Here is a 16,472-nt window from a genome sequence, read left to right as displayed (position 1 = left end):
GCCAGTTAGCTTAGCTTAGCATAAAGATTGGAAATGATGAAACGGCTAGCCTGGCTCTGTCTGAAGGTAAAACATCCACCTACTAGCTCCTCTAAAACTCACCAATTCTCATCTATCATGTTTTTATTCATAAACTCCAGAAGGCCAATTGAAAATGCAGCAAGTTGTGTTTTTTATGCACATGATGTGTGGGACTATTTCTTACCAGGGAGCAGTGACTTCCTTAAGTCACAAACCCCAAGTGTTTGTTTTAACACTTATTTTTTGTATGAATTAAACAGGACAAATGTTAATGAGCTTTAGAGATGCTGTTAGGTGGATTATTCAGTCCGTTTCCCCCGGTTTCCAGTATTTATGCTAAGCAAAGCTAACCATCTCCTGGCTGTAGCTTACTTTTGATCAGATGTAAATAAGTCTGGTTTCAATATTCTCAATTATCTTTAGGCAATATATTTATATAATATAGACCTATAAAGCTCATCAGTTAAGTACCTTGTTTGTAAAAGACTTTTTTTTACGTGGATTACATGTGGGACTATTTCTTGGCGGTGAGCAGTGAAGCCTGAAGTCGCAAACCACAACTTGTCATTTTAACTCTTTGATTTTTGTATGCAATAAACAAACAACACAATAATTACTAAGCTTTAGACGTGCTGTTAAGTCGAGTTTGCTATCTTTGGACAAAAGGCTAGCTGTTTTCCCCGTTTCCAGTATTTATGCCAAGCTAAACTATCCATTTCCTGGTTGTAGCTTCATTTTGATCAGATGTAAATGCAAATTATCTTTAAGCAAAATCTTGTATCTTGTTTGTACAAAAGACCATTTTTAGATGGATTACGTGTGGGACTATTTCTTGGCCGGGAGCAGTGACTTCCTGAAGACATACAGCCTGAAACCACAACTTGACGATTTTTACACTTCAGTTTTTGTATGAATTAAGAAAGAAGCATGTTAATTAGTGAACTTTAGAGGTACTGGTAGATGGATATTGCTGTCCTTGGACACAACGAGGCAAGCTGTTTCCCATATTCTGTATTAATGCTAAGCTAACCAAACCATCTCCTTGCTGTAGCTTCATATGAAAGTAAAGATATTTCTCAAAAATATTTAATTATTGCTTTGTGTACACGAACACGGAATTTTACTCTGGATAATTAAACAATGGAAAAATTTAGTCTAATATGAACAAGAGGATTTACGACAGCACTCAGGGGTTACTGCAGTGTTTTTCTGACACTCTGACAAAAAGTGTCTCTTTAACCCTTTTAAAGCCCTGCAAATCAAGAGGGAGAGTGTTACAATCAGCTGTTTGCTTAATAGTACATTTTGCTCTGACAAATTGCCTCTCAAGTCGTTGCCTCTCATGGTAGCCTTTGACCACTGGGTGTCATCCAAGCAATAAAAATGCCGGAGGAACATAAGGTACTCCATGCTGCATGACTCACAGCTGGGCTCGTGTGAAGACCTTGGCCTATGTATTGGTTGTGTAATGAGTTAGGAATGAAATCTTCCAGAGCTGGACTTGGACGATTAATAATAAGCCCACCCTCTGCTTTCCTGTCCACCATTAAACCGCAGAGAAAAATCAAGCTTTTTGTAAAAATATTTTGAAACGTGTATAAAAGCGCTTGATTTAAAAAGGTTTTACTGTAAAAGGACAGCAGTCTCTCAGTGCTGCAAGAGGAGGGGGGCTCCCTCCCTCTCTCTCTCTCTCACACACACACACACACACACACATGCATACATACATACACACACCTCCCCTCGGTGAAATGTATGGAAGAAGCACTGCGGCATACTGCGTGTGTTTGTAGGCTGCATGGCTGCCTGGCTCAGCGTTCAAACGGGGAGCGGAAGATAGGAGGAGGGGAATGACTACACCGAGAGAGTAGGAGGAGGGAGGGAGGGAGGACAATTTCCTTTCTGTAACACACACGCTACAAGATCACACCGGGAAAACGGAGAGAGCAAAGAAAATAATAGGCGAGAGAAAAGAGAGAGAGAGAGAGAGAGAGAGAGAGAGAGAGGGGGAAGGAAACACCGCAGCCCCTCCGTCCGTCCGTCCGTCCGTCCGTTGTGTCTTTTTGCGGGGTGAAATCGTCTTTTCGTTCACGCAGACTTGCGGACTAACATGGGGGGAAGAGAGAGCTCCTGACGAGGATTGACTTTCAGTGAACCTCTTGCTCTTGTGCTGCAAGTCTTGTGGCTAATAGACAAGGAGAGGAGGGGAAAAAAACAGGCGACAGGGAAGACATGTTTGAGGGGTTTTTTTCGTCTTGAGGTTGCGGTAGGATGTTGATGTTGCTGTGCTCCTAAAAAAACAGAGAGAGAGAGAAAAGAAAAACACAGACGGCTCCCAGTTGAAAGAAACAAAAAAAAAGAAAACGAGGGCAAATGGAAATTGGGCGGTAGGTTTATGCTCAGGAGCCATTGTTTTGATCGGTGTTTATTTAATTGGTTTGTTATGATCTGAAATAACGTAGGCCTCTCAGGCAGCCCCGCAGTAAATACATACACGGTCAGCAGACAGGGGGCTACATTAGTTGCAAATTAACCTGACAAAGCCGCTTACGATTTAGGCTTGTATGTTGTTTTTGTGTGTTTTGTCGCGAGGTGTAAGCAGCGTTTAGATTACATTTCTTAACCAAAACATTTCCAGATACATCCACTCTGTCGGGGGGGCGGGGGGGTCATACAAAGGCCCAGTAGAAAGCACATTAAAAGCTAATTGGCCGCATTAAAAGACTTAACGCCGTCCACAGACTGTGGCTGTGAGCACAAAGGTGCACGCGAGTAGATCCTAGTCTATTCCCGACCCAGTTTTAGCTCAAGAAAGGGGACAAAAGAAGATTTTTAAATGTTAATGTCGACCGACGTTGCATCCATCATGCTGCCTGTGTCCCGGGGTCTCATGGACCGGGATAGAGAGCTGGAAACCATGGCCGGGGTGCATCCCAACGCGGGCGGTGCTCCTGCGGTTGTCCGGGGCATGAAGCGCGGAGACCCGGAGCCCGACGGGCAGACAGCGGCGGCTCTGGTGGACTCGGCCGGTGCGGAGTGCAAGCGTCCCCGGATCGACGGCTCAGGAGGCATCGGCGAGGTTGGTCAGGTGAGGAGAGGAGAAAGGGGGCTTTTTCTTTTGTCCTGATACAGTGATGCAGGCACGACCATACCAGCGTGCTGCAACACGGCTGTCTTTGGTGCACATTATTCATCTTTAAAAATATTCCTCTGCTGTGGTTGCATGTTAGATCTGTTTTAGCTGCAGACACAGCACCTCTAGCTGCAGCAGAAGGGCCCCGATGGCCCTCTATAGACTCCCACCAGTCCATTACCAGCACTGCAGGAAACACCAGCACATTTCACAGCTGTAAATGACTCTACATGGTGCTAACTCGGTTGTAAGAGGGCATATGCAGTAGTAAGAGTGTAACCCATGGTGTTGGCTACATAGCTACAGCATAGCATGGCAGCTGCAGGCATTTGCTTAAGGTTTAAGGAGGAATTGCATGAATGCAGTTTGTGTACAGTCAATCCACTGGGTTTGTTGCATTGCTGATCAGACACCCTGATGCTTCAGAGCCCCCCAAAGAGCATATTGTGTTTTATGAAATATCTGTAAAGCCCAGGCAGAGTCCCAGCAGAGAGTGGGGAATGTAAACAAACTTGACCTTTTGTTATGCAAAAAAAACCCAAACCTCTCTGCCATGTGGCATAATGGTGCGGAGAACATTTGGTTCGGAATGGAAATTGAGTGCGTTTGCTCGCGTGATCTTTTGAAGAGGAGGGTGGTGGTATTTGAGGTACAACTAAGACCTCCAGTTTTATTGTGGGGGGCAATCACCCAACGCCTAATTTATCTAAATACCCTGATTCTCAGACGTCTGCATGTATCTGCTGCAGTGTTTGGCCTCTCATTCTGTGCCTGGACTCTCTTGACCTCCTTTCTTTTATTGTCAGTAGAATCAATTTGCTGTTTTTTCCCCCTTAGTGATCCAAAATTGGTCAAATATTTCTTAATAGAGCATCACAGGAGGGCAGGAGGATGCTCTGGACATCATTATGGTGTATTATGTAGGGTGAAGCACTCCATTGGAAGACGGAAAGCTATTTCTCGGCCATTGAAAGCGCCTCTAATGGAGGTGAAGTGGCCTGTTTGCTCCTGTTTGGAAAAACTAAATGGCTGGCCTTACATCGTCATGTTGTCCATGAGTGCTGACAGACAAGCTTAGGAAGGTAATGCACTTAAACAGATGTGAGTGGAAGTGTGTGTGCGTGCGTGTGTGTGTGTGTTTGTGTGTGGGGGAGAGAGGCGCAGATCAATACCTTCAGCCCCTAAAATGTATTGAACGTGAGCTGGCTGGACAGTCCGGAAATGAGAGTGGGAGAGTTGCCCCCTCCCTCTTCCCTGCCTTCCTCTCTCAGTTGGTGCAGGAACAGATTTGCCCTATCACTGGCAGTAAAGAGGCTTTGTTTCCAGCTAATGGGATCACATCTCATACTGGAGGGGGCATTATAACCACACTGATCCTGAGATCCTTATCTAAGGCAGAGGATTTAGACAACACATGCACACAGTACAGCTGCAGCGAATAGTCGATCAAAAGAAAATTAATCATCTATTTTGATAGTCGATCGATCATTTTTAGTAACAAAAAAAATTTGCTTCAGTCAAGCAAAAATATCAAACATCCCTCTGTTTCTTAAATGTGAGGATTTGTTTTTTTGGACTTTGAAGATGCTACTTTGAGCTCTGGGAAATTGTGATGAGCATTTTTCACAATTTTTATTGTTGTTGTTGTTATAGTTATTATTATTTTTATTTTTTACATTTTATTGATTAATTGATCAATTGTGAAAATAATCAGCAGAAAAACTGATAATGAATAGTCGTTAGTTGCAGCCCTAATGCAAATTTGCACAGACTCATACATTGGTATGAGGCTACTGAAGATTATAATGTAGCAAGTTGTGTATCCATTAGTTGAACGACAGATATTTATTTTCGGCAGCTATTTTTAGAATTGACTGTTCAAGAAGCTTTGAAGCAAAATTGCCAGAAAAACGAGCAGTTTCCAGCCTCTCAAATCTCAACATTGCTTTTGTCTGTTCTGTATCATTCTGTGTTGAATATGTTTGGGATTGCGGCTGTTCCTCAGGCAAAATAAGGCATTTGAAGATGCTGACCTGGACTTTAAAGGTCCTTTTTGTCATTTCCAACTTGTCAGATACTGATGCTTTGGGATTGTTGGTTGCCACCCCAAAGCGTCAACTTTTCCTATATATATATATATATATATAAGACCTTAAAGAGACATTTTATATAAGCTGAATGATTAACCGAGAAAAGTGAACAGCCCTAAATTTGTGTTTCACGTTTCCAACCCATATACGGGTAGTTTGAGCCCTTGAGGTTTTTCCAGCCTCAAACATTTTACCATATACTTATATTTTTTTTCCACTGTGGTCTGTGCCTCACACACACAATAACAGTCGCCCTCTGACTCCCACTGTGTGTGCATATTAAACACTGTGACGTATTTTTATTCCCCGAACCCGCTTGCACTTTTCATAATCTAGAAACGCATTGGGGTTGAGTGACATTCAATTTTCCTACTTTTTAAATCGAAGCATTTGGCTTTCAAAGAAATGGCTATAAAATGCACACAAGCACTTCTGTAAAGCTAATCTTCAGAGGAGGGTAAGGGATGGAAAATATTACAGCAAACAGCACCCTGGCTCTCATAAAGCACCCTGACTCCTTTCCTCCATCCAGGATTTTTTTTAAGAAGCCATTTATTGCTGGCATCACGGCAGGAGTTTGAACTCTGACCTGTAACTGAAGCCAACACAATGGGGTGTGGTTGTGGTAAAGAGCAATCCATTTGCACCACTCCAGTCCAATAATGGGATCTTTCCCATTTGGCCATTGACACTGCTGTTTTTCTCATTAGGGTATGATGTCATCACAATGCAGGGGTGGAAATGCGCCGTCAAGTCAGATCTGCAAAGTTTTCACAGAGCAGCAAAGCATGTATAAATCAGTACATGCAGTACATGACTGAATGCTCAGCTAACATGGACGAATGAGGCTCACTGAGTGCATTCAGCAGTGTGAGTTCAAAGGTTTGCTCCTGCTCATGTTAGCTGCTGTCCTCTCGGTGCTTATGCAACAGTATAGATTTTAAATGATTCCTATTAAGTTGCTGAATAGCCTCCAAACTAGCTTCCAATAGAAAAACAAAACATACAGTCTATTTTGCATTCCAGCGCTGTGCCGGGGAAGTCCTGAATCTTTCAGGATGACGGGGGATTCATAACAACACCCAGGGTCTCTAGCCCAGATTTTGGGATATGTCGAGAGGAGGTTGTCTGCTTCGATATCCATCCGGCGTGCTGCTGAGCAGCCCATGTTTTGTTGTCGTTCTGCGCAGGAACCGGGGCTCTCTCTAACCTAATAAGGTCTTGCCCGGGGTGACAGTGCTGAGGACGAATGACTTGACTCGGACGTTAATGTAGGTGGATCACCCCTCTGTACTTTCATCTCAGCCAGGCTCTGAAATAGAATGAAAGCGTCAGCAAGAAAAATGTACTCTTGCTGCAAGTTGAGAATATTTATTTAGTTTTGGGCCCCTGTTTTTCTGTGATGAATTGCCGGCGGAGGTCTGTTGACTGAATTATGTTTGAGAGAGACCAGCAGAGAGAAGCCTGCTGCATGTTTCTGTGCTCTGCTGCAGGGCAGATTTGATGTGGTTAAAGTGAAGTTATCGTCACATATCAAATGCAGTTTTTTGATTTGTCAGTCTAGTCTTCTTTCTTTGGTGGATTTTGATGCTCTATTTACTGTGAGTTGTGAAGAACTCGTCCTCCAGGCTCAGCAAAAAAATGTATTAATTAAGCATAGAATAATATAATTTGGGATGAATATTACTGGCTGGTAAATCAGTATACTGTATGCAGGGTATTATCAGTTAACTGCAACTATGTTCTTAATTGACTGAATAAAGGTCTAGTGTACAGGATTTTAGAGGATTTATTGGCAGAAATATAAAATAATATTCATAATTATGTTGTCATCAGTGTATAATCACCTGAAACTAAGAATCATTGTGTTTTCATTACCTTAAAATGAGCCTTTCATATCTATAGAGGGAGCTTCATCTGCCACAGAGCATGCCATGTTGCAACCCCATGTTTCTACAGTAGCTTTACCAAACGCTGGTTCAAAAAGGGCCTTTTTAAGTTTCTCTTATTTTGAGCCACCAACATAGGTTCTCCAGACCGCTAGATGCCACTAATTTCCACACTGGACCTTTTTTTGATACATTTTTCAAGCGAAAATGCACCGAAAATGAGCTTTCTCCACTGTGAAAAGGTTTTTACATACATGAAAGTCAAGTTATATATATATTTGGGTTTAGGGCTGATGGTACAGTGTCTTGTAATAGGGTGAATGGTGTCTCTGTCAGAGCTATCACTTGGATCTGCACTATGTAACTTCAGTGAGAGGGCAGGATCATTACATACATGTTTACTTCAACATACACGTTTTCAACACATAACATGTTATGATGTAATGATGTGTGTGGTTAGCACCAACATTACGTCTGACTCATTGTTGGTGTTGCACTCTGGTGGGGTCCGGGTGGCGCCAAATTATACAAAATTCCAATTTCTACATAATGTTGCTTTCAAAATGTATTAACTGACAATCAGAGAGGAAACATTACATCAAAAAGTATCCTGTTACAAATTGCTTGCTTATCAAATATATCAAATTAAAATACAGGTATGAGAAAATGTATTTAATTAAAATCAAGTGATAGTGATATTATTACAGTTTAACTATTTAGTAGCTGCATAGTGAAGAATAGTGACATAAGGCAGAAGTCATTATTTTGTTGATCATTCAAATAACTTGGTTTATTCTGATCTTTTCTTTAACTCTTATTTTGCATCGAACACATCATGTCAGTGGTTAAAACGGCTTTCTAATGTAAGAAGTCCAACGCATCTGACATCTTATTCATGTCTAACCGATAATCGATTGTTAAGGCAGCAGTTAGTTAAAGAAATTGCAAGCCAGTACTTTGGGAAAGTTATGTGACATTTCTTTGAGTAAACAAGTTACTAATTAATCAAGAAAATACTCCACAGATTGATATTTGTATCAGCTGTAGACAGTAGTGCCTGAGATCACGTAGAAATATGGTCATCATTAAATAGTTTGACCGCTTGTTTTCAGTGTCTGGGTTCAACTGTCTCTTTTAATAAACAATTCTTCCATAATCAGTTTAAATTGATCCTCGCCAAAATGTCAAAGCTGATCAGCAGCCAGGCATTTCTACCTAAAATGGGCATCAACATCAGCCTCGAATGTCCAGTGTCCCAGGCTCCAGTTTCAGTTGATATAATGATGTCGAGCAATCATGATGGGCAATTATGTTTGTGCCGTAAATAATTACATGCAAATTGTAATCTTCTCCAATCAGATGAGAAATAAATTGGGGAGGATAAAAATTACAGTTTTATCTTGAGATGCAGATCAGTGCAGTGGACATCAGTTTGATTACGTTGCATGTGATTTACGAGCCGACGCAGCTATATTATGATTATTATTATTAAAGCCAAACTCAAGAGGCCGCTTCCAAAATCCACTTTTACCGCAGCTGACAGCCCCCTGAAAATACACGTGTAGGTTTACTGAGGAAAGTCGGAGGGATGTGAAGTATGTCGAGGGGGAAAATAAACTAAAGATCATCTGGCCGCCTGTTTGGAGGCTTAGCACATAAGTGCTCTGTGGATGAAATGGATTCACATCCTCCTGAGTGGATGGAGTGCCCTGCTTTGCAGTTAGGTAGGCTGACTCTCAGAGCAGTGAAATGTAGTTCCTCCTCTACTCCTCCTCAGAAGAGCAGCAGTCCCAAGGCACGATAGGAATAGACACGAGTCTTGTGACCAAATTAGACATTACACACACATTCCCTAAACAATCACACACACACATACACCTACCACCACCTGTAGTTTTTGGAGAAGGGAGTAGCAGGGTTCATGAGTAAGAGGGATTACTGTCGCGTTGTGGAAAGATGGCGTGAAGGAGAAACTTGGGAGGCTTCTCATCCCTCGCTTGTTTTCACATTTTATTATTACAGGGCCCGTCCCCCCTCCAGCTCGTCTCTCCTCCCCCCTCCTCCCCTCCTCGCCATCTGTTGACTTCAAGTCATTTTGTTACTTTCTCCTGATTGCTCACCCGGTCTTCCCCTGCAGTCTCCTGTCTTGTTTTAGCCTCCCCCCGCCCCCTCAAAAACCACCACCATCACCGCCCGTAGACGGTGCGTTAAGCGCACCATCTTTTTGTTTCTCGAGCACTGTGGTGTCGAGAGTGAGACTTCATCTTGAGCAGCCCTCCCTCTCTCATTCCTCCCAGTTCCTTAAGGAAATTAAGCACATGACTCCGCTCATGTATGAGTCATTGTCTTTGCTCCCTCCATCTCTCTCTCTTTTTTTTTTCCTTTTTCATTGCTGTCCATTTCCCGTTGTATTTCCAGCTCTGGTTCCTCCCTCAGCCTCTCGCAAATATGAATTCCAGATGTGTGTGTTTTAACAACACCTCCCCCTTCACTTTGACACAGTGTACCGCCCCATAAATCTTTTTTTGTTTCCCCTTTTTTACTCTTCTACTCCATACCTTCAGTGCGTTGAGTTTAGAGTTTGTCCTCGCTGTAAAATAAGGTTTATACTTTATTCATGTTATTCAAGCCTCTAAGAGGTGATTCATTATTTAGAGCTTCTACCTCCCAAAGCCAGTTCACTAAGTACATTTTTGGCTCTGAGATAGACACACACACAAACTGCAGTTTTCGATCGTGAAGACACTTCCTCTCTCCTCCCCAGCCAAGCCTCTTGCATTTGGAAGCTAGTTTTTAGTGAAATGCCCCCATGAGGTCCAGAGTTAGATGGCTACAGTATTAATCAGCTGAACTCACGCTGTGAAGCGCGCGGAGCAAAGTGTTCCCCTTGGGGACAGAGCAGATGAGGGACATTGGTTCCAGATGAAAGGAAGATCGGCGGGGGAAGGAGAGAAAGAGGAGGGAGGAGCTGAGTTGTTTTCTAATCTAGTGATATGAAGCCAGAGACAGGCAAATGTGTTTTCCCCCTTCAAAGCGAGTTGTAATTGCTGTGAAAATCTCCCCTTTTTAGTGGAATACATTAGCATAAAAGCTGGAACACAGTGTTATGAGTACAAATAAAGTGAGTTACAAACTATTTTAGGGAGTAGGGACGTGATTTCTGTTTTTCATATTTGGCTCTGAACAAAATGAGTTTATTTTTAACGCGTCTTGTTTAACTGTAATTACTCAGCAGATGTTTGATGTATCCGTCCCTGCTTTCCGCTGCCAGAACATGGAAAGGAATGTGTCGGAGATTGCATCAGTGCTCATGATGCCATTTCACACCAATGGGGCTTCATGCTCACTGACACTCCTGACCTATTTATGATTTAAGAGCCGGGGTGACACTCGTTCTTTTCTTGCCCGTCTTTTCATCTCCTGCTCGCATGATCTCACTCGCCCCCGTTATCACATCTTTCATTTTTTTTTTTTTTACAAGCAGACAAAAGATCCACTGGGTGGAAAAAACTCTGTAGGAGATAGCAGGAGTGTGTCACCGGCGGAGTTAATTTGATTTGGAGTCTGTAACAACACGGAGCTGTTAAGTCAAATGTGGAGAGAGAACACAAGAACGAAACAGTGAAAAATGTGTTTATGTCTTGTCTTCTTTGCAAATAACTCACCATGTATCCAAAAATCTCCTCTCCTCTCTTTCAGAACAACGACCCTTTGACCCTTGGTTACCATGGCTACCCATCTCATAGTCAGGTAAGGACGTAATTTAATCTCAAACCTTCAAACAAAAATCCACGTTTTACAGTAATCCACCATCATATCTTCCAATATGTCCATGTCCCATCTGGATACAGTATTCATATAGCATTATTATGGCTCAGTGACGCTCTGTAAACCACAAGGTGGGGGTGTAGATTATAATTTATCAGTCGTGTAGAAGAGGACACGCCTCCATACCCTTCACTCTTCCAGTCATACCCTCCCACTGCTTCTCTTTCTATTCTCAACAATATTATTAATCATCCCTGAGCTTTCAAATCTTGTTTTTTTCTGTTAGATATTCTGGTTTTCCTCAAACAAACACTAATACACACCCATGTAAAAGAACTGTATTGTGAATTGTGTGTGTGGCTGTGTGAGCTACAGTCTGTTTACTGCTGTTTGTATTAGCCTGGTGATTGTGTTATTAGACTTCTCAGTTTACGTGGTTAATCCTTAGATCATCCTCTGTTCATCCACTCATCCTCTCATGCTCTTCCCATAATCCCCTCATCCCTCGCTCTCCGTGATGCCCAACAACCTCTGGCTGCTTATCTGCACTTTTATCTGTCTTAAGCCTTCACTTGTACGCTCTTAATTGCCGCAGTATATGAGTTTTTTTTCCCTGGCTGTCTGTTGCACTGTTTAGCGGATATTGCAGAAGCCAATTAGCCAGTTTTCATGTCAGTGTAAGATGCTTTGAACCGCTTCCTTCTTAATGATAATGTCCGCGGGATGATCATAAAGGCTGCGCCGTTACCTCATGTGAGCGATCTCTTGTTTGTTGGGATGTAAAGAAGTCAGACAGAAAGGACTACTTGGGGGACTTGGAAGTGTGAACTGGCCTCTGACCAGGGAAAAAAAGACAGAGAGGAATAAAACAATGCTGGGCAGTGGAGGCTCCCTCAACACTGAGGTGCTAAACTGTCAACAGCCGTGTGAGAATGATGCGATCAAAGATGTTCCTGAAAGGAAGAGCCTGGAGAGCAGCAGCGGCCTGATGTGTGAAGAGAAAGAGACATGCCCCTTTTTTTAGACGTGGATTATGAGAGTTAGCTGGCTTCATCCATCTGTTAGAGTAGTTTTATTTTGTGCTTATCATTCTCACATAGGTGATCATCCAGTGACGGCTTATTCAAATCTGACAAAACCTAATCTGATTACTTTTGGATTACATCAAAATTAAACCTTGTAAATATTGCACCATATTAAAACGTGGACGCAGCCACAAAAATCGAGCTCCACAAATATTTAATTTTCTCTTGAAACATCTCAAACATTTTCAATGCAAATAAAACCTTTTTATTTATGAACATTTTTCACATTATCCACATTATAGGCAATTAAGTGAGAAGAAACAAAAACAAAAAGTCATTTTTGAAGTCATATGGAGTAAGTCATCTGCTCTAAATTATGTAACTCATTAACATTATTGACAAAGCGAAATAAAACGTATGTTGAATACTCAGCATTTACATACATTACTCTTACAAAAACAGTACTGGCGTACACAACTACAGGGCGTACTGTGTTTTCTACAATTTGTGAGATGCTGTTTCAAAAACTGTCGCCATATTTAAAAGATCCTAATCATAAATGTAATCAAATAATCCTCTACAGTGTAATCCTGATTACATGTAATCTGGTACTACCCAACCCAGTGTATGTAAAGCGTTTGTCTGTGTGTTCATTCTGTAAGCAGTCGACATGATTTAAAGTTAAAAGATTAGAAAGAATGACAACTTATCAGTATTTCATCAAATTTATTTTCATTTTTCTTTGCATAAGGAACGATCAGTTAGTTAAAAAATTCAGAAGGCGTAAAAAAAATGCGTGTTTGCTCTCTCTGCTCATATTTAAACCTTACATCACATCGCTTTTTATAGCCTGTATTTAAGTATTAATATTTAATCATTTATATTCTGTAATTGGAGCTCTAGTAGTTAGAGTAGTTTTCATTGTCAGTGGCGGAGTCCGCCATTCCCATGCAAGATATAAATTGCCCCCCTGCGCAAAGGGTAATCACTGGAAACAATGCGTGCGTCTAATGTATGAGTACAGCACTGCCATGTTGGAAGACGATGTCGATCTTTTTTGTTTTGTTTTTGTTTTCACAAAATGTGACAGGAATGTTTTGATATATTTTGGCTCCGCTTTGAATGTATATACATGTCATTCTTGTGTTGTATTTGCGATACACATAATAATTAATGTGTCTGACCAAAACGTCTCGCTCACTTTGTTTGTCTGTGGTTGAGTGCTGGGCAGGTAGCATAATGTCTGTTTTTGGAGCCTTCTTGATGAAAAAGTCACCGTGTGCTGCTGGAAACGAGGTTGATAAGGGCTCAAAGGAGGAGTGAACCAAAAAGAGAAGTTGCAGGCTGTAAAATCAAAGCAAGGTGCTGAAAGATGCTAAAATGCTCCGTGAAGCTGAGGGGAATTGTGGCGTAGGGCGGTAATTATCCGCGGTCTTGTCAATGTGAGCGATCCTTTTCAGTATTCAGCCTTGAGCTGTGTTGGAGGTGCCGAGTGCAGTCGTGACTTTTACAGAAAAGTGACTCGGGCCTGTATTCAAACATTAGACAAACATAAAAAGAAATTCCAGCACATTTATGTAACAAGGTGCACGTCTGAAAGGGGCTAGAAACAGAGGGAGAGGGAGAGAGAGAGGAAACGTCTTCACTTCCTCTCCCAGTGGTGCCAGCAGCCCCAGTTAACTCACCTACATGGAGAAAGAGAACAGAAGAAGAAAGAGAGAGAGAGGAGGGAGGGACTGCGACATGAGATTGGAAGCAGAGGGGAGGGGAAAGTTTGCAGGTGTGACAGAGGCAGAGAAGTAGGAGGGGGGAGGCGTCAGGCTATCTGGGTGAGAGAGGAGGAGGAGGAGGAGGACTGGAGAAGAGACAGAAGAGATGAGCAGGCAAGGGCACAGCAGCAAAACAGAAGGCTGGGGGTAGAGGGAGACGAAGGAGCGAGTGGGAGAGGGAAAGAAAAGAGTGAGTGGGAGACAGAGACAGAAAGAGAGAGAGAGAGAGAGAGAGAGAGAGGGGGAAAGGAAAGAAAGAAAGCGAGTGAGCAAGCAAGCAAGCGAGGGAGAGTGACAGGGACAGAGGCCAGCAGAGGAGGAGGAGGAGGAGGAGGAGGTGGAAGTGGGGAGGGGGGAGGGCGGGAGGGAAGGGGGGGATTGGCATGGCAGACAGAGCGAGCGGGGGCAGAGAGAGGGAGATTTTGAATCTGTGAGACAGACAAGAGAGACTGAGCTGGTGAGGTGACACAGGCTCGGAGAGAGGGAGAGAAAGCGAGGCAGCGTGAGAGGAGGAAAGGAGAGAGAGAGAGTGAGAGAGAGAGGAGAGGAGAGGAGAGGAGAGAGGAGCGACGACAGTTTGAGTTGTTGCACAGAATACGATGATGGGACTGTACTATCCTTCCGTGTTGTCGGTGAGTGTTTATCTTCATATCTTTTCATATCCTCCTCTGTGTACCGCGTCTGCTGTATCGCTCCTCGCCAAGGCTCGGGCTCGGGCTCCACTGTACACGAAGCGGCGGCGGAGCCCGGGCAGCACTGTCATTGAGCATGAAATGTTAATTAACTACTAACAGATGAGGACTCTACTTGACCCCTTTACTAGAGCGGTCCGGTCAGGGCGTTTCAGACTCTCGTTAGGAGTCATCGGCCAGTCGCTGTGAGGGATACAAACACTGAAACTAGTGTAGTAGGCGTAGATGACAGCGAGATACAGGCTGGAGAGATTGTATCGCTGCAATTATGATTCGCCACGGTGAAACGCACGAGCGGCGATGTATTATTTGCACGCCGTTGTTGTGGCATCTGTTCTCCTGCCCAGAGCTAGAAGTGCACGCAATCTGAACATCAAGAGGCGCTGCTGCCAGAAACTGTGCTCTGCCATGTATTATGTATGCTCAGAAGAATCCATGTGAACATACAGTATGCCGTGTTAGTGTGCGCAGCTGCATGTAGCAGTTAGAGCAGTAAAGTCTTCAGACGTTTCTGAGGCTAAAGAGTGGAAACAGTGGAGGAATAGGGGGAGGAGAGGTAAGTGAAAAAAGTCTTTCTTCTTTATTGCCTCTGCAGCTGTCTCTGTACATCGCTACAGCCTGTGAGTGAAAGGGACAGGTGTCCCCAGAACAGTTGTCTCTGTCCTTTTTCTTTCTTACTCTGTCTTTCTTTCTCTTCTCCTTCTCCCTTCTGCATCTATTCAGCTAACAACACCTCCTCACTGTAATTTCTGTGTCACACATTTCACAAACACACAGAAGCTCAAGCACACAGTGGGCTGCAAAGTTGGTGCATGAAGTGTCACGTTCGTATCATTTCGTTTGGTGTGAGTCAGGCTCTCTCTCTCTCTCTCTCTCTCGCCCCGTGCGTGTGCGTTCCTTCCTGTCTTTTTTTTTTCGCGTGTGTGCTTCTCTTTCAGCTGTACCTTGGATTCCTGCTCTCTTTACTGTTTGACCTCTTTTCTCCCTCCTCTCGCTCTCCCCGGGGCCCTGGCAGCTGTTATCTCAATGTTTTCCTCCAAGAGCCCCTGGAAGAGGGGGATGGGTTGGAAAAGAGAGAGAGAGAGAGGGAGAGAATGGGAGCAGGAGAATAGAAAATTGATTTTTAAGGTGACGGGACACCCTCTGGCAGTTACCAGGGAAGCCCGTGGACGAGGGAGCTGAAATTATGCAGACATGGACAAATGAGAGGAGCTGAAAGAGATGGAGAGCAACTCGGAGATTTGATAATATTGTAGGTCAACTGGAGGGAACTAGTTTGCTCAGTGACGCAATTTCAGACTGTGGAGCTGACTTTGCAGTTACATGTGTGTGAGTCCAGAGTTGCTTTATGACCGCTGCCACTTATTAGCGCGTCTGCAGTGTCACTGTACACTCGTATTTTTTGCCTTTTGCTTTGAGAGAGTTGAGCAGATCAGGTGCAAAAAATATTTTCTAAAGCCCCACCTTAGCTTGCGCCCTGAGGCGAGGGAGAGACGCCTACCTGCTGCAAAACTACACACACACACGCACACACACACACACACTTACACACACTGCCACGCTTGCATAAATTGAAAGCGGGTCGAGAGGTTTCAACTCCTCCACCTCCCACACCCTCCCCAAATCTTGTTATTGATCCTTCGCAGGGTTAACAATGATGGTCGTTAAATGATCCCAATGAGCCGTGTTGCCGTGGCAACTTGCATGAGTCATTCATTTTGTGCAGATTGTTAGATGGTTCGAGGCGCGAGGAAAGAGTCGTCGGGAGAGCCATGTGAGGTAAACACCTTTTGCACTGCGCTTCTAAAGAAGAAAAGAGAGGGAGAGAGGGAGACGGTTATGAAATTGCCCAAACCTGTGACGGTTATGCCTCTTTAGCTGCTATTTGCATCTCTAATGGCTCTAAAAGCACTTGCTGTGAGGCTTTTGTGAAGGAACCCGCCTCTGAAATAGATAGGGGTTGCCCTCGCTGACTCTTCGGATGGTGCGGTTGACAGTGACAACACCATCCTGACGCTGTGTACATTTTAAAAACCACGCTGGACAACCCGATGAGTGTTGTATTATTGACTGAGCTCTAAACAA

The 16,472-nt window shown here is 43.4% G+C and overlaps 1 protein-coding gene across 4 annotated transcripts in view; it reads left to right on the top strand.

Moving 5' to 3' along the window:
* Nucleotides 1-2,688: 2,688 nt before the first annotated feature.
* rbfox2 (RNA binding fox-1 homolog 2) overlaps nucleotides 2,689-16,472 on the top strand; it is a 38,672-nt gene continuing 24,888 nt past the window's right edge. For 3 of the 4 annotated variants that reach the window (XM_084374208.1, XM_084374207.1, XM_084374209.1), the window contains exons 1-2: nucleotides 2,689-3,109; nucleotides 10,833-10,883. In XM_084374208.1, the coding sequence (XP_084230334.1) occupies nucleotides 2,858-3,109; nucleotides 10,833-10,883 (303 nt within the window). In that variant the 5' untranslated portion in view covers nucleotides 2,689-2,857. Of the gene's footprint in view, nucleotides 3,110-10,832; nucleotides 10,884-14,074; nucleotides 14,328-16,472 lie in introns of those variants that run through there. The other variant, XM_084374210.1, reaches the window with a different exon arrangement.

Source organism: Pagrus pagrus, assembly GCF_965226575.1.
Source record: "Pagrus pagrus genome assembly, chromosome: 2".
NCBI lineage: Eukaryota > Metazoa > Chordata > Actinopteri > Spariformes > Sparidae > Pagrus > Pagrus pagrus.
The sequence above is the reverse complement of the archived record's forward strand: the minus strand, read 5'-3'. Positions and strand labels throughout refer to the sequence as shown.